The sequence below is a fragment of the Lichenostomus cassidix genome, chromosome 12 (assembly GCF_008360975.1).
Source record: "Lichenostomus cassidix isolate B80296 chromosome 12, HeHo_3.0, whole genome shotgun sequence".
NCBI lineage: Eukaryota > Metazoa > Chordata > Aves > Passeriformes > Meliphagidae > Lichenostomus > Lichenostomus cassidix.
This window is the reverse complement of record NC_139493.1, coordinates 15,398,604-15,416,992: the sequence shown is the minus strand read 5'-3', so window position 1 is coordinate 15,416,992 and position 18,389 is coordinate 15,398,604. Positions and strand designations below refer to the sequence as shown.

At 52.0% G+C, this 18,389-nt stretch overlaps 1 protein-coding gene across 2 annotated transcripts in view; it reads left to right on the top strand.

Moving 5' to 3' along the window:
* CACNA2D2 (calcium voltage-gated channel auxiliary subunit alpha2delta 2) overlaps positions 1 to 18,389 on the top strand; it is a 211,865-nt gene that overhangs the window by 152,516 nt on the left and 40,960 nt on the right. For both annotated transcript variants that reach the window (XM_085072907.1, XM_085072908.1), the window contains one exon: positions 16,245 to 16,304. In XM_085072907.1, the coding sequence (XP_084929033.1) occupies positions 16,245 to 16,304 (60 nt within the window). The remainder of the gene's footprint in view (positions 1 to 16,244; positions 16,305 to 18,389) is intronic.

Genomic DNA, 18,389 nt, shown 5'->3' with positions numbered 1-18,389 from the left:
CAGCGGGGAGGCAGCACCATTATTCAGAAGGATTTTAAGCAGTTGGGTTTTCTTCCTCGCAGTGGTGCTCTCTCGCCTGTTAGAAGTCCCTTTGTTGCCTGGGCACCTCTGGCCGTGGTGGGAGATGGCACTGGCGCGTTGGCGGCAGGCCCTGCCAGCGCTTAGCAACACGGCAGTGCCACACGGGTGCCGGGGAGCCGGGCAGGGCAGGAGGCTGCCAAAGGCAGGCAGAGCAGCGCTGCCGCTTCTCCGGGCAGCTCTGACACTGCCGAGTTCGAGGGGAGAAGAAAAACTGAGCGAGCTAGATCCTGCTGCAGCTGCAGGGAGCACAGGGCTGTGGCCCGAGGTCCTCTTGGCTGAGCTGACCCTGGGGACAGGAGGAGGTGGTGATGCTGCTGGCAGGGTCTGGCAGGGCAGGAGGGGGCTGTGCTGTGTCAGCAGTTTGTCTGGACCACAGGATTGATTCGGTTGGAGAAGAGCTCTGAGATCAGAGTCCAAACTCTAACTGACCACCACCATGTTCACCACTAAACCATGTCCCCCAGTGCCACATCTACTATCTGTTAAATCCCTCCAGAGATGGTAACCCAGCCACTTCCCTGGGCAGCTTGTTCCAGTGCTTAACAACCCTTTCAGTGCAGAAGTTTTTCTTCTATTCAATCTAAACCTCGCCTGACACAACTTGAGGCCATTTCCTCTTGTCCTATTGCTTGTTCCTTGGGCAAGGGCACCAAGAGCTGCTTGTCTAGAACTTTCCTTCAGGTTGTTGGAAAGAGTGAGAAGGTCCTCTCTGAGCCTCCTTTTCTCCAGGCTGAGCTCGCACCAGCTCCCTCAGCCACTCCTCATAGGACCTGTGCTCCACACCCTTCCCCAGATCCATTACCCTTCTCTGAACATGATCCAGCACCTCTAGGGTTCTTGTCATCAGGGGCCCAAAACTGAACCTAGGATTCAAGGTGTCTCAAAAGTGCCAGGTATAGGGGGACAGTCATTGCCCTGGTCCTGCTGACCATACTATTGCTGATCCAAACCAGTTGCCATTGGCCCTCTTGCCCACCTGGGCTCATGTTCAGCTGCTGTTGACCAGCACTCCCAAGTCCTTTTCCACTGGGCAGCTTTCCAGCCCATGCCTGATCTGGCTGCAGAGGTACCACAGCAAGGCAATGTGCACAGGGTGAGCATACTGGCTGCTTGAACTTGATAAATGACATTACAAAGGGGACATGGAGGTTGCTACTGTCTTGGGGAACAAAAGGTCCTTGTTGCAGGTGGCAGAGGGGTGCAGCCAAGTAACATGGGATGGGGCCTGGCAGCCTCCCTGCAGGAGTGTGTCGAGCAATTCATGGAGGTGACATGATTGCTGAGAACTTGGTTTTGTCACCCCAAATTGGTGGGGATGGAGAAGAGAGTGGAGGCAGCTGGTGTGGGAGACTGCGGCAGAAGCTGGGGAGGCTAGAGAAGGAGGAGCAGGCTGAGGACAAGGACATGGCAGATTTCCTTCCTGTTGAAAAATGCTATTTTGGTATCATCTCCCCAAGGTGGGGTGGTTGGCAGAGATGTGCAAAAGCATCTCAGAAATGTCTTGAATGGCCTTGATCAGCTGGGTGGAGATAAACTGCTACTGCGCAGCCTCTGGGGAGCACGGGGGCTGGTGAGCCAGAGGGAAGGACACACGGTGTGCCTGTGTCCACGGGACAGCCAGCGAGGGCAGGGCCCTCAGAGGAAGTGGCACACGTGGCACAAAGTCAGCAGGTGGCTTGCAGTGACCTGGCCCCTCACCCATCACATTCTAGGTGCTGGGCCACACGAGAGCTCTGTAAACAGGAGTGACCACACTGTCCCTGGGCTCCTCGCCACTGCGCCGTGTTCCCCAAAAGGTTACCTCCAACCACAGGCGCATTGTGGGTAATGAGATGCAAATTGATAGCAAGACAATAAGACTGTCTTGTGAGCCCTTCGACAGGGGCCAGTGTTTAAAAGTCAGCCTGATTGCCTCGCTGGCAATTTGCATAGCATTAACCAGAGAGATTTTCTTTTTAAACTTGAACTTTTTTTTTCCTAGAGGTCACCTCAAAGTAATTACAGCTCTGGCAGTCGCTTCATGAAAGAGAACTCTGTGGCTGTGGCTGGAGTGTGAGGAGGAGACTTACCCAGCATGGGGAGTGGAGAGACCTGTCCCTGGGAACCGGGGTGGGTTTCAGTGTGTGCACTGAGATGGTTTAGTAAGAGAATCCTGCTGGGTGCATGTGGGTGCTGGGAGATGCCAGGGCTTGAGTCCCAGCACGTGAAAAGGATTGACCCCTTCTTTTGTTATCTCCAGTGCAGGTACAACCTCCTCCTGGGTCTCACCTGCTTTGCTGGGCTTTTTTGGAAGGGGATAGAGTGACCCCACTGCACACTTGGGATGCTGAGATGAAGCAGGTTGGGGAGCCAAGCCCTGGAGTGTTTGCACCTTCTCCTCTTCCACGGTTTAGTTCAAGTGGTGATTTCAAGCTTTTTTCTTTGAAGTCATGGTAAAAATGACTTGAGACCTCAGCCAAGGAGTTCTGCAGGAGAGTGGCATCAGATTGCTGGTGACACTGTGCCTGCTCTGCTCTGACCTGGGCCATTTGCTTTGACAGTTGAATTCTCTGGATTTGAAGTGGGCAGGTGTCCCTAAGTCTTGCAATTTGGACAAGATGATTACCTCAGGTCACTTCCACCTGAACTGTTCTGTTCTCTTCTACTCTACTTTTCTGTACTCTGGTTTTTAGCAGGTTGATTGCTTAGTGCAAATCTTTGTAACCCATTTGGTTTTACCAAGGTGAGGAGCAGTGCTTTCCCTGGCAGCTCTGCCAGCACTCCTGAGGAGCAACCTGGAGCAGTGAGGGAGCAGCTTGGAGGGACATGGAGCTTCCCCCTCCTCCCCAGCAAAGTGTCTGCCCAGCCTGCAAGCAGGCGTGAGGCTCTTCAGCTACGCTGCTGCAAACACAGAGCCGGGCAGTGCTCTGACAGAGCACCTCATTGTTATCGAGGCTGTCTTCAAAAAGCATGTGCTCCATGCTCAGCCATCCCGTGTGGACATGGCATGCTCGCTCCAGATGGTGGCTGTCGGCTGCGGCGGCGGGCGGATGGGCTCTGCTGCCGGCTGTGCCGCGGTGCAAGCGGTCCCTGCAAGGCAGCACATCCCTGCCGTGGGAGGCAGAGAGTCAGGGCAGTGATGGGTGTGAAGAGCCAGCTGGACAATTTTATCACCATTAATATCATTTGTAGTTATGCAGGCCGTGGCTATGATACAAATAATTAAATCTCATGCTTCACAGCATCATCTGATCGCTTGCTGCAGTCAGGAGTGAATCTCCTACACAGAGCGCACGCGAATGATTAACTCTGTTAGAGGGATTGGTTTAGATCTCCTTCCTTTAGCTTGTTCCTCAGTTTCCTTCCTCCTGGCTGCAGCTGTGAGGCTCAGCACAAGGACATCCCTTTCTCCTCCTTCACAAAAGCTCTGCTGTTGTAGGATGCTGGAGATGCTCAGAGGAGAGGCCATCCCTGTTCCTGCTGCCTGGTCTGCAGGTGAATCTATCTACTGAAAATATCCTCTGCTACTGCTCAGGACCTTCAGGCCATGTGCTCATTTTTCTCCCACCTTCTTGCAGTCCTCAGATCCTGAATCCTTGGGATCTTCCTCTCTGGGCTGCCCCAAAGCCCCAGTCATCTCCTGCCAAGCCAGTGTGTAGCCATGACCACATCTCACAAAGTTCTTCAGCCTCCTCCTCCTTGTCAACATCTGGAGAGGCTCCACCATCCAGGCTGAACCCAGCTGAATATACACACATCATCTCCTTTCTCCATGGCATCCTTTTACCCTGATTTTTGTGGATTATCGGAGGTGTTTGGTCCAAGCGCAGAGCTCACTGCACTCCTCTGGGTTTGTCAGCAGCTCTGGCACCCTTGATCTCTTCTCCATTCCCTGAGCAGCTTCCTTCCAGGACAACATCCCAGCCAAGCCTGGAAGGATGAAGACCAGCAGTGTGATGGCACCAGGTTATTGCCCAACACTGTCTTAGCAGGTCACTGTGACACTGTTCCTTCTTAGCTGGGAACAGCAAAGCTATTCCTATGACTCTGTGCCTCGTCAAGGGAATCAGAGTGGGAAAACTGAGCAGAGAATATTTTTATATTTTTCCTTCTAATTTTTTTTCCTCTTTCCCTCTTTTTTTTTTTCCATTCCTAAAGATTGAGTATAATCAGAGCTAATCAGAAAATTATGAGCTGTCTGATTGCTGATTAGATTCCTAATGTTAATATAGTCAAGAAGCCTCTCTTGGTGTTGTATTTTAAGGGAAGTGTAAAAATAACATCTTAGAAGGAGCAAACCAGAGCTGCTGGAGCAGCAGGAAACCCAGCACTGGCAAAGGAGAGCAGGGTTTCACCGCTGGCAAGAATTCAGGCCAGCAGAGAGGGAAGGGGCAGGACCTACCCGAGCTGTATCCAGGTGTGAGGGGGCTGCAAAGCCTGGAAGGAAGAGCATAAAACCAGCTCTTCCCACAGGTTAGTCCTTGAGCACACTCAAACCTAGGAATTTTGCTGCTGTGCTCCAGAAGAAGGCATGCAGCTTGCTTACTCGTTTTCCTTCCGAACAAAGAGAATTTGCACAGGTAATTTAGTTCATGCATCTCCCAGCATCATGGCCCACCTCACCTGCTGCTGCAGGCAAGGAGCAGCCTCAGGTGATGGGGAAAGGGAGTTTGGGATGTGCCCAACACCTCTGAGTGGGACCTGCAAAGACTTGCTGATAGTGGTGGAACAAAATCCTTGCCCGAAAGGCAGGGGTGAGATACCTTCTGGAGTGCTGGTGAGCACAGAGAGGATGCTCCTGATCCTGGTGGGAGCTGAGGGAAATTCTTGTCTGCTTGTGCTTGGCTGAGCTGTTGGAAAAATCTTCAGAGCCTTCCAGAAGCAGATTTAGAGGAGGTGACACTGCATGGTGGTGGCCCAGGACTGAGGTTTTGCCCTTTTTCTGTGTTTAAGTACTGAGGATCAATCCACAGGGCTGATGCCTCGAGCAGCGCAGTGGAGCTGCCAGCCCTTTCCACCACTTTGCTCTGCAGTCCCTGCCAGCAGCAGCTCAGCACTGACTCTGGGGCTGAATGCAGGTATTATGTTCTGGCACACCAATGTTCCTGTTAATAAGCTCCTCACCATTCACAGGGTGTTTTACTTTGATTCATCCCGACAGCAGTGCTGTATAATGGACTATATACTGTAATTGTCCCCCCATTGTCACCACTTAATAACTTAGTATGATGTTATCACAGCCATTCGCAGGTTTTTTTGCAAACTTTGATGAATAATATTTTGTTCTTAGTGAATAAAAAAAAAAAAAGAGGGAATGGTGAAAGGAGGCAGAAGTTGGACAGAAGTCTGCTCTAATTGCAGAGTGGGCTTAATAATAGAAATGTCTGTAGCAGCGTCCAGGCTGCTTTTGTTTCTGAGTCTCTGGGAACATCCACTGGGCCAGTCAGGATGGAGCTGCTATTAAATACCATTTATTTTTTAAAACATCTTGATCAGCAGGAATTGGCTCTGTGCTTGGGGACTTTATTTTGCTTTGCTTGCTCTTGACAAGCCCAAGCTCAGACACAGCAGATGGGATCCACGTTCATTTCCACAGGGATAAGGGGTGATATCCATGGGGTGATGCTCATGAGGTGGGTGCAAGAGCCATGAAATGATGAAGAAGAGTACAAATATTGGCCATTCTGCTGTGCATGGCTCGGGCACAGCAACAGCCTCAACATCTGCCTAAATACCTGGGGAGAACTTTGTGCCCAGAGTTGAACAGCTGCACGTAGAAGAGCTGTGCTGGAGCCTGGACAAGCATCTTCTCCACGTTTGAGCTCACTGGCTGCCTCTCCAGGTTAGATGTGCAACATCTCACCAAGTATTTGTGGCTCCCAAGCATTTGGTCAGCATCTCTGAATGCTTATGGTTCCTGACTCTGTCTAGCAGGGGAAGGAAAAGTCCAGAAGACATCAAACCCTGAATGTGATGAAAAGGGTTAGGGAGGTGAATGCCTGGGCTGGAGTGCCATAGGTGGGAGGCAGGGAAGGGCTCCTTGGCATCAGGTAGGGACCTAAATGAGTTTTTCTCTGTAACACATGTCCTGACCTTTTTTTAAAAATGAAATCTATTTTATTAATTTTTTCTTTTTATCAAATCGGTCCATGAAACATTAAAGATATGACTGTGGAAAAGGTCAAGAAACGTGTAGTTGTTGAAAACTTGTTCCACTTGATGGCTTTTCCCTTAGGGAAGCTCTTCCACGCTTTCTCCTCCCCCACCTTGGTCTTTAAAACAAAAAGTGTCAAGTTGCCTTGAATTTTGGGTTTAACAGAAACAGCAAAACATGTTCCTGGAGCAGGATAGAGGCAAGGGCACTGCTGGTTCCCTTGGGGATCTGCTGTATCAGCCCAGCATTGCCACAGGGAAAACCTGAGCTGGGAAGGATTTCTCCCCACCAACACAGAGCCCAAGGGAGGGTTGTAGCCATGGGCCTCAGGGAAGGGAGAGGCTCCTCAGGGGGCTGGTCTGCAGTGAGAACATATCTCAGACAGAATTGATAAAGACAAAGCCCAAGAGGTATGTGTAGTGGTAAGTTGTCCTGGTTTCAGGACCTGTGCTTTGAGTTGCCCTCCTTGGCTTTGGTGTCTCTATGCCCCATGGGAACAGAAGGCAGCCATGCCTGCAGAAGGAGAGGGAAGGGAGCCTCTAGGTGCAGGGCTTTATCAGCACCAACACTTTCTGGGCATCACATCTGCCAGGCAGGAGCCAGATTTGCAGTAGGCAACGAGAGTTGCTCTCCTTGCAAAAGGACAAAGAGAAGGAAAGAAACAAAGAAATTAAAATTATAACAGAGTCAGGAGAGGATCTGTATTGAAATTCTTTGGGCAAATTATGTTACAGTAGTGTCAGAAGTCTGTGTAAGCCAGAAAATGGGGATATGTGGGATGAAGTAGAGTGGACACATCTGCCAGGGGCTGGGCTGGGTGTTGGTCACATCAGATCCCCTTGCATCCATGGTGGCTGTTCTCTGCTGTTTGGTTCCTTCTTTCATTGTAACTGAGGAAGCTGGGCCATGAATTGGGCTTGCTAGGCTGTGAAAATTCAGAGTTGAACAACACTGAAATTTTAAGCCTCAGATATGAGAGAATAAGTGAATGGAAGGCAAAAGCAAAGCAACAACCATCCTGCTCCATCAGCACAGCCAGGATTTGTCCTGTGGTCCATAAGCATTAATGTAGGGATGGGGACTGAAGGGAAATAATCTGTAAGGATTTGGGGGCTTTGAATAAGGAGGGACAGGAGTGGGAAGGCACACTGGGACATCTTGACAAAGAGCAATGAGGCCTGAAGAGCTGGAGCTTCGAGCTTTGCCAAAGAGTGGGAGGCTAAAGGACCAGGAGAGGGGGAGTGAGCATCTTGATCTCAAAAAGGGGTGTCCCAGAGGGCTGGAAATGGGTTCTGGCAGCCTGGAGGCTGCCCCTTGTCCCATGGAAATGCCAGGGGGAGATGGATGAGTGTTGAGATCAGTGTGAGATGTCACACTGGGAACAGCCATTTAGTGGCCTCCTGAACTTGCTCCCTCCCACCTTCCTTCAATTTCCCCATCCCACCTGGAGCCAATGTTTCTTCTTTGCTGTTTTCCTGAAAGCTTGAGCAAAGCTGCTTCCAGCTATGGTCCTTGTTTTTAGTGAAAAACACCACTTTTATGTTTTATGACTTTTCGCACTGCAGTTGCTTTTTTTTGGCGTTTGAAACTGACCATGTCAACTGCTCTGCTCGTGTTTCTATCACAGTGGCAGTGGGGGCTTGAGTCACTGCTCAGTGTGTCCAACCCCTCTCAGGCTGTGCAATGGTGGCTGGTGACACTGGGGGACATCAGAAAGATGCCACATGTGTCCCTGGAGGCTTTCAAGTGGAGAAGTTTTGGGGGTTTCTCTCAGGGTTTGCTGGGATTGTGGGGTGGTGGTATTTTGGGGGCATCCCTGTGGGAATTTCTACACACTGAAAATCTGCCTTAGCATAAAAACTCACTAGCAGAGGAGCTCTGGCTGCGCTGGATGTGCCTCATGGAAATCCCCGCGCGGCAGCAGATAATAAACGAGGTGCTTTTTAAAGCTCGCACATCACAGCGCAGCAAGAGGTGATGCCTTAAAATAAATCGATTGTAAGTGGTTTCCAGTACAAACTTTCAACAGCCTCCACTTGAATGAAAGGCAGAGAGCTAAAGGGGAGGATTTCAAAGGCGCAAAAGACTTCATGCCCATGGAGGGGGGAGTCAGGGGCCTGCCAGGATGCAGGCTGCATTTTGGGTTTTCAGGGATGCCCTCCTGCATCTCACTGGAGCTTCTGTGTTGTTGGCACCATGTGGGGAACTGCAGGGAAGGGAGAGCTACTCCTTGAACTTCTTCTCATCTTCACATGGGACTTATTTCTCCAAATTATAGAAGGATAATGATAAGGAAGGACTTTTTTTTTCTTTGAACACTCTGGCTGCCAAGTCCTGGCCAGGCAAATTCCTCCTTCTCCTGCCCAAGTGACAAGCTGTATCGCTTCCTTCTTTTTCCCTTTATTTTTAAAAACCCCTGTTCCTCCAAGCTCTGAGTAAAATTGATTTTTAAGTGCAACTATCTCTCATAATTGCTGCTGAAACGCCTTGTGGTTATTTTAATGGATTTTGAACTGTGACGAGTCCTTCTTGATGATTGTAGCAGGAGGTCCACAGGATATTTGACTCTGGTTTAGGGAGCACTGGTTGTTTGAATGTTTGGAGTTTATCGGTAGGAGATGGGGCTGGAGCAGTGGGCTGAGATGGTGACTAAAATGCTGACCCTCCCAATAATGCAAAAGTTGAGCCTGCCCTGGGACCTCATGCCAGAAGAGGTTGTCTCCCAAAATCCTTTGTGGGAGCCATGTCCCTCCAGTCACTCATCCCACAGGAGCCACAGCATGCTGGTGAGAGGGGAAGAGGAAATGGAGGGAGCCCAAGGCAGCACCATCTCCTCCTCCACAGCTTATTGGATTGCCTGCTGTCACATTTCCCAGCTCTGACCTTCCAGCAAATGCATCTTGACCTGAATTATTTCTGGTCATCTGAAACCTTATTGTGCAGCAAGCAGCTGCTTGTCACCCAGCAGGAGAGTCCCCAAGCCCTTCCAGTCGTGGCAGAGCTCTGGCAGATCCACTGCACTGTGCCAGGATGCTGTGTTTTGTGTCCAGTAACTCGCCTGCCCTGTCCCTGCCATGCTGCCGTCTCCAAGCCCAGGGCAGGACGGTGGAATTATCTGTCCCTAAAGTGGCTGATGACAAGAGCCATGGAGCTTGCCAGGCTTCTAGCTTTGATACCTGGCAGCCCACCCTGTGCAGCAGTGCTGCACTTACTGAGGGACTCCCACTGGGATGGGCAGCACTGACACTGCTGGGACACATCTGTCCCACCCACAACCAAAAAACAACTCTGGAGCCACATTTCTTGGGTGATTTCTCTGGGATGTTGCTGACATGCCCCAGCTCTTCAGCACCTCCTGGGAGGTAGCCATCAATATTCCAGCTTCATCTCAAGAGAGACTTTTTTCCTTGTCAGTCAGAAATTTAGACTTTAACTGGTCTGACTACTGTGGAAGTGGTAGGAACTTTTATCAGGAACAGGCTGGGCTCTCCCCACCTTGCTCATCTTGTGAGATGGTGCTCCAGAAGAGAGCGAGAGGTGTGAAATGAGCACCATTTAAAGGTGCTGGGTAGGGACAGCTTGGAGAGCTGTGCTGCCACAGGGCAGCTGAATGCTCCTGCTTGGCTCTCCTCTGCCTGGGTGTTGGGAATTCAGAGCAGAGGTTGCTGCTTTCCTCTCCATCAACTACAGGAGATGCAGAAGGCTACCATGACTGCAAGTAGTGTGGCAAAGGGGATGGAGGAAAGTGATTTTTCTCCTATCCTGAGCAGAGAAGGGAAATGTGCCTGGTTTGGCTTCCCAAGGGACCACCTGCATCCCAAAGCTGGACAGCAGACCATTCCAGCAGGACTTGAGCATGATGACATTTAGCAGTACAGTTTAAAGTCATCTCTAATGCAAGAGGAAAGTTTGCTGCCATATGTCCAGGGTGAAAGGCAGGAGGATGCGGGATGAGGCAATGCCAGTGTGGCCAAATGCTCCTTCTGCTGACTCCACTCAGAGGAAGGGGACAGTGAGAGAGGCCAAGCCTGCTTGCACCTGTTCCTGGCCTCATCTCTCCATCCTGCATCCCACAGCTCTGTCTCACTGCTGATGGAGGTATGATGGGGACAGATCCTGCACCCTGGTGTGCACCCTTCCTCCCCCAGGTGGGATGGGACAGGAGCCAAGGAGGGTCTGAGCAGCTGAACTGACGTTTTGCTATTTCTGATCCCCAGGGGGAAGTGTCCCCATGGATTTACAGGGCACAGTACCCCTGCCCTCCTCCTCCCCTCCTGGGTGACAGGGAGCAGGGGCAGACCTGCTCTCTGTGATTTTGGAAAGCAAGTGTCCACCCTCGTGGAGGACAGGACCACCAGGAGAAGAGTAACAGAGGGAGGCTTTTCTGCATGGGGAGAAGAGCTGGAGAGGGCACCAGGCACAGCTTGTGCCAGAGGACACCTGGTGCTCTGCACCGTCCCTATGCCCTTGGTGCTTTGCTGTTTGTGGGAAGTTAAGCTCTCCCGGAGACCTGAGCGATTTTTTGGGGTAGGAAAAACACAGCAATGCTCTCCCTTTCCTCACCATCTCTGCAAAGACATTGGTACCTCTCTTCTTGGGATCTCTCACTCCTCCCCTCCCTGTGGTTGCTGGGATGGTGGTGGTGTTTCCTGTGGGTAAAAATTGTGGCTCTGGAGAAGAAAGAGAAGTAAGAGATGCTGACAGGGGAACAAGAGCCATGTACTGCCAGCCTGCAGAACCATGAGTTACTGAGGTTCTCAGTAAAATGGTGGAAGTTGTGGCTCTGGGGCTCATCCCAGGCAGGGGATGCAGGGGTCTGCAGCAGCTCTGGCTCTGATTTAGCTCCAGCTTTGCACTTGTGACCTCGCTGCTGGCAGGGCTAGCTCTGCAGAAGTGTCCCTGCTCCCTGCCCTGCCAGCTGGTACAGTGCTGAGGTCTGGGAGCCCTTGAAGGATTTACCACGTGCTCTTTGCCAGTCACTGGGGCTTTATCTGCCCTCCCATGAGCAGGAGAATGTTAGCAGCCAGTGGTGGCTCCAGCCCCATCCTCCCTTGTGCACAGGCTGGATCCAGGCGCAAGAGAAGGAGAGATGAGCTCTATCCATCCCTCTCCTTCCTCACAGCCAAGGGAGTTATTGACAAACAAGTTAGTGCTTTGAAAGAAAAATGCCACAGCATATTTGAAGCTGCCTCCGTGATCAATACTCAGCCGTGGCTGAGCCTGCTGCCGACTGGATTTCAGATGACGGCTGTGGGGGTAATAAGAGCCCTGGGATCAACTGTCTCGGAGATTATTACAGGATGAGATGCTTCGCTGCTTTACAGTGTTTACTCAAGATTTATATTCCCTATGTGTACATAAGGGGGTTGTCGTCTTTTGTCGCTGGTTGATCATTTTTTGATGGTGGCATGCACGCTGTTGGTCGGGTTTGCTTAGGGGTGAATTCCGTGAATGGGAGAGGATGTGCTGGGGATGAGAGGGAGAGCTGGGCTGGAGGCACCTGGAACTGGTGGCAGGAGGTAGGACCATGAGAAGGGGCCCTCTGCCCTGATGCATGCAGGCAGAAAGAGTGGAGGCATGTGAAGCACATGGAATGGGTGTTTGCCTTTCCAGATGCTCTGCAGTGACAGGTGGAGCTTCAGGGTGCCCCATCCATGGAGGAGGGGTTGGTACCACAGGAGAGGGTTTGTGCCATCCTCATTTCTTCAGTATGAAGGAGGAGCTGCAAAACCAGCTCCTGGGGGATTTTCCTCCCCGGGGCTTGCATTCCTTGGCTTTGTTGTGTGTGTTTGGTTTTCACCTTCTTGCCTTAACCTTTCACCAACATTTTCCTGCCTTGGGAGGAGGGCTGAAGGTGTGATGCCGTGTGGCACTCCCTGGCCTGGTAGTGCAGGGCTGTTTGAATCTGCAGCAAAGATCTCCCCACCCAGCTGTGTGCTGGGCTGCGGGAGGTTAATGCACTTCAGAGCCTTGGGGAAGGCGCTGCGATGAGGGTGATAAGAGCCTCGCTGAGGGAGTTAAATGAAGGCTTAGCAGGAGCGGCTCTCCCTCAGAGCAAATATCCCTGGGCACACACAGCTGCTGCGTGACAGGCCATTGCTGGGGCTTCCACACTGGCTGTGGGGAGAAGCCAGGAACACCATCCCAGACTGCCCAAGGAGCATTCCCCAGCATTGACATAGGCTTGGGGGGCTTGTGTGGAGGCTTGGACACAAGGGTGGCATTGCTGCTGTTACACAGGGCTGCTCAGTCTCCTTCTGCAGAGTGTTTGCTGTAATCCCGTTTTATAAATCCAGCCTTGGTCTTTGGCCTCCCTGGACTCTGCTCTGCTGCTTCCCGAGTTAAACCCACTGATCTGACTGAGGCAGGAGCAGCCAGGACACGCTTATTGCCATGGTGGGGCAGGGAGAAGAGATTTAGTAAATCATTGGACCAGTTTCCTTTGGAAAGAGTCTGTATAAAAATATCAGAGCAATGCAGAATAGCCCCAGGTGTGATGGGGGAGAAGGGGAGGCAAGGAGGAGGTTAGCTTCACCCCTGGGAGCCTGCTCCATCAGAGACAATCCTCCTGTGTGCTGGCCCCTTGAGCAGTGGGGATGCCAACTGCAGGGATGGTCCCCTCTCCTAGAAAGGAGGTCATGGTCCCTGCCTGTGCCAGCTCTGGTGCTCCTAGCATTCCCCACCACCACACTCCCAGCAGCTTCAGGGCCTTGGACCAACTGTCCCCAAAAGGTGCTGCTGGGGGTGAGCACACGTGGGTGAGCCATGCTCAGGGTGGGGCAAGTGAGCTTGTGGGGGATCAGGCTGAGGAGGGAGGTCTTGGAGCGAAGCCAGGGAAAAGCAGCAGCCATGTGTCTGCAGTTGCCATCCTCTGGACAGATGGATGTTCACCCACCTTGTTGCCCCCTTCCTTTCCTGCACAGCTTTTGGGAGGGAGGGCACGTGCCCAGCTGTGCCACCTTTGCTGCCACCTGCCCATCCCGAGTCCATGGCGTCCCCGAGGCTCCTTAATCCCAGGCGAGCTGGTGTGCTGAGCAGGGAGCTCCTGATGGATCTGCCCGGGTGAGCAGCGAGGCGGAGAGGAGTACATGCGGAATACAAACGAGGCTGGGCCACGATAAACCCATGCAGCACCTTCCCCCTCACACACCCCGCTGTCGGGATCTCCAGACACCAATCCCTTGCAAATCTCCTGCTGGCCTTTCATGACCTTCAGAGTCATTTCAATTCAGTGTTTTCAGCCTCTAAATCTCCTGTCCTTAGCTCTGGGTTACTTCTGGGGAAAGAGCTGTGCTCCTTAAAGTGCCAGGGCAGTCCTTGCACCACAGTCTGCTGGAAATCTGCAGGTATTTCATACTCATGCTTTATTTTTCGTAATTCCTCTAATTTTTATTGCTGTTTGAATCCCACAATTGACAACCCCAGCTCTGAAATCTGGAGAGGTTTTGGTGGCTGCCCTGTACCCTGCTGGGCTCTCTGGTGCACTGCCTCCATCCCAGGCATCTCACAGTCCCTGCACGCAGCACACCTTGAGCTGGTCTGATTGATCTGTAACACTTGAAAAATAATGGTTTAATCATTATTAAGGATTAGAAATAATCCTTGAGCTGTATCGATCACAATAACATTATTCATGATGAACTCATTTGGCATTAATGGGGACGTCCTGCAGCAGCGTGAGGCTCCGGGCAGACCTGTCACCTTCCCTGGGGAGCCATCAGTGGGGTTTGCAGGAGCAGCAGCAAACCCTGCCCTAACAAACAACTCCAGGTCCTGCTGTCCCAAATAGCCCCCTTGGGGGACTTGTTCTTATTGGCACAGTTTTGGAGGGTCCTGAATCCAGCAATCACACATCCTGTTCATGTCAGCAGCTTGTATCTGGGCAGGAACTAAATGGGCTCCCTCTATCACCAGTCAGGGATGTGACAGGATGGGTCTGTTCCCATGGGAGCCCCCATATGGCATCATTCTGGGTCTGTCCCTGCACCGGGATGGAGGTGAGCACAGGAGGAATGGCTGGCTGCCCACTTGGCCCCTCTCTCGTCCCGGTCACCATCTTCATCACGGAACCAAAATGTTTTTAGTGAGGAGAGTGCTCCAGAAGCAACAGCTGGAGGGCTCTGGTGACACTATTCCTGGGTGGATGTCCAGTGGTGGCCAGGAGCCAGCACAGTACCCTGCTGTGGCTGTGCCATTCTGCCATGAGCTCCCCCTTCCCTGCAACATGCTATTTATCAAACAAGAACATCTGGATTTTTTTTTTTTTTAAACCAAAATTGTGTCTGGTTTGACTTTGACAAATTGACATTTTCCAGAGGAAAAATATTTTCTGTCGAAGTGTCATTCCTGGGCGTAGCCATCCCTTACTGCACCATTTGCAACCCTCCAGGCACTTCACACAAGCCGATGAATAGTTAAAGATGTCCATAAATCTTACCCCAGCCCATAATAAACAAACACACTCTTATCAAGTATAGAAAAATGCATATTTCATCACCACTGCCTTAAATGCGACTCAGAATAAATGCTTGTCTTTAATCAGCCATCTCAATATATAAACAGAGCACAAAAGCTTGGGGAGATGAGGTACAGAATTGGGCCACGGATTTTCTAGGCAGCTCTTGGGGGCAGGGATGTGTCTGTGCAGGTGAGACCATGAAAAACTGCCCTGAATATTCACACCACTTGGCTTTTCTGTCCTGCCATGCGTTGTTTCCCATTCCCTTCTCTCTGCCACTGGAGCCATAAGGATTTTGCTTCAATGTTCAGCTGATAGCTGATCTTTCACCTTGGATGCAGGCCACTGAAAGCAAGCACTTTGATTTGGAAATCAAGATTAAGAGAAAGAGAAAAGATTAAACAGGAAAGTTTCGACCAGTACGTGCCGAGATTATGCAGTGATGGATTCGTGTTTCCCTGCATCTGATAAGAACAAGCTGCATTCTCAGGTTGGGGAGGGCCAGATCTGTGATGTCTTTCACCTTACTTTTGAGTGCCTGTGCTTTGCCACGCTCACAGAAATACAGCATCTGCTGCCATGGCCTTGCTCAAGCCACCCTGACAAGGCTGCAGCTTCCACTCTCCTGCATGGGCAATAGGGACACTGTGGCACCTGGGGACTTCCTTTCCCCTGAGCATCCATTTGGAAAGGCTGAGATATTTTGCATCCCTGTGTGCTGATGGAAGTGCTGGAGAAACTGGTGACAGTGGGAACAGCAGCTGTGACCTGTGGCTGTGCCCAGGGCTCGTGTGTGTGGATGCGCTCTTACAACTGGCCGCTGTTCAGGCCCTCGGGAAATAATTTCCTAAGGATGTAGCTGGACATCACTGCTGCCCCTGTGGGCTCCTGCCAGCTTGCCACATTCCTGATGAGCAGAGGAGTGCTTTTTCATCCTGGAATTTGTGGATCATGGCATGGAAATCACATGTGCAGTAGCACTGGGAATCTTGTGTTTGCTACGTGAATCTCTGTGGCGCTGGGCAGGTGGTGATTTGGGGTTTTTGTTTAGCCCAAAGTGTCACCCCATTGTCAGTGCTTCTTCTTCCTCCCAGCCAATTCAGTGTCTGAAAACAGCCAGGGCTCACCTCTCCCCCCATTCTCTGGCTGCCATCATCACTTGCATGGACCAGAGCATGTCCAGCTTGGCTGGTCAAGGGATGGAGGGAAATGGGTTCATTTTGCTCTTGGCTGTATTTTGTTAATGATGGGGAGAGGATCCTGTGGAAAGCCTGGAGCTCTTGCCCTGTCTGTCCCCTTTGGCTCCACAAAAAGCCAGATTGCAGCTTCTTCCAGGAAAGGCAGGAGCAAGCAGGGAAACACTGGCTCCCTGTTCCTGGAGCATCCTTCCAGGGTGCTGCCCACAATCCCTCCTCCTGCCCCCTTGTCTGTGCTGCAGAGGGGTGCTGCAGGATCCCCCAAAAAGGAATGTTGGGTGCTGGGGTGGTGCCCATGGTCCTGGGTTGGTGTGGGCAATGCCTGGATCCCCTTGCTTTCCCTGGTCTCATTTCTCCTCTCCTGCTTGCTTTGCAGAGACTTGCCAACGCGGCAGAGAAATTCCAGAAGGCTCACCACTGGCAGGACAACATCCGGGTAAGGCTCCATGTGTGCCCCTGCCACTCCAACCCCTTCCCTCCTTTGGTGTGACTCTTGGCACAGAAATCACTGTCCCATCCCTCCTTACCCATGTTCTTGTCCCCCTCGTGAGTTGCTGCTGGCTATGCCGTGCTCGGTACACCCTGGCCCCACCACCTGCCACCACTAATGAGAGCAAATGAAGTGATTTTGAGCTCATTTGCAGCCTCGCCTCAGCCGGCATATACCGTGAGGAGAAGGCAGGAGGTGAAGGTCGAACTCACAGCTCAGCTCTGAGGATGTGGGGCCTGGGGAGACTCCTACCCCCCACCATCTCCGGCAGCCAGCCAGTTTGGTGCTGAGAGGGGCCTTGCATGGGGTGACAGCAGCAGTGGCTCGTCTGTGGCACATGCCAGCAGTTGCAGTAGGGGCTGTTTCTGGGGAAGGAGCAATCTGGGCTGGGAGAGGGAAGACGCGGGTTTAATGATTGCATTTGACTTTGTAATTCTGGCGGTGATAGCACTCAGCGGGAACCTGAAGGATTCTGTCTGGAAATGCTCTCAAATTATAACCATAATACAAAAGGAAGGAAAGATTGTTTTTCTCCCAGTGCGAACAGTCTGCAATAAAAAATACTCCTGAGCCAACCAGCCCCTTCCTCTTGGGTAGGGCCAGATTCTGCCCAGCCCTGAGGAATCCCCTGCAGTCTCTGAGGGGACAGCCTGGGGACAGCCCCACTTCCAGGCTGTGCTGGTGTGTTTTGGGAGGTATTTCACAGTCTGAGCTGCTGCTGCTCACACAGCAGCATAGGTGCTCACACTTGCCATAGATGACATTCACCAGGTTTGATGTGGAGAGGAAGTGGTGGGAGGAGCAAAAGAGAAGGCAAATTACCTGCTTGGCTTTCATTTGCCATGTGGCCAGCATGAGGTGGACACTGGTGGCTGATTCTGTGTCCCATGGGCACTCAAGGGGCAGGATGAGCTCACAGGGGTCTTCCCATCTGCATGAGCGCACTGGTGAATTACTGTCACCTCTTCCCAGGAGGCCAGTGGAGAGGAGGTGAAGAGGATAATGAGATTTGGTGCAGGCACCAGCTGATGCCAATGCCAGTGCCATGCCAATGCCAGTGCCATGCAGGCTCAGGGCTCCCAAGGAAAGCTGAGGGAAGTGCAGGGCGAGCTTCGGGCATCTCCATCCCCAGTGTTGATTCTATCTTGTGTGTCGGGATACAAAACATGCTGGGAAAGGCTACAGCACTAGGGAGCTCTTGGCTCATTTTGCCATTCATGGCACAAACCTTTCAGAAATCCACTTTCATAGAAAAAAATATTTTTAATAGGACTGTTTGCAACCACTTAATCAAGGTAATTAGGAGCGAGTCACCCAGAAACAATGTGCAGCGATGCGTCACCACAGAGCTCAGCGCAGCTTTATCAGGACAGCCCAGGCCTGGCTGGGACACTTGATGGACTGGTCCAGCTCTGTGCACAGCCCCAAGGGTGCTGGGCATCAGCCCTGCCTGCCTCAGTCCTGCCTGCACCAGCCCCAGCTCCCGAGCAGAGCAGAGGGACGGAGGGGCTGTGTACATGTCTCGCTGCTGGGGTTGAACCTCCTTTTTCCGTCTTTCATCCATAAAATGGCTGGGCACGGTCAGACCTGCATGCCAGCACCGCTGACCCTGGCTCTGCGGCTGCCCCCAGCTTGTTGCCGGGGCTGGCACAGGCAGCAGGCAGGGGAGGCGGCAGCACAGCATCCCAGCTCCTCCTCTCCTCCCTTCCCACCGAGCAGCTCGTTCCTCCTGGCTGCAGCTCTCCCCTCCTCTCCCAGCATGTCGCGTCCTAACCCCGCGCCGGAGTCGATGACAGATTGCGGCGAGCGCGGTTATTTTTGTGTTTCCATCCAAAGGCGCCGGCAGATGCTGAGTGTTTGCGCTGCATTAGTGCTAATGGCAGCGCCATTAAACCTCACTGCAGATGGGTTGCCATGGAAGTCCAAGGGAAAATGAAACAGGAGCAAGAGCCTGAGCAGCTGGGAGCTGCTGCCAGTAATCACTCATGATCCATCTCTATGGGGAAAGTTCCTTTTTCCTTGCTGTTTTGT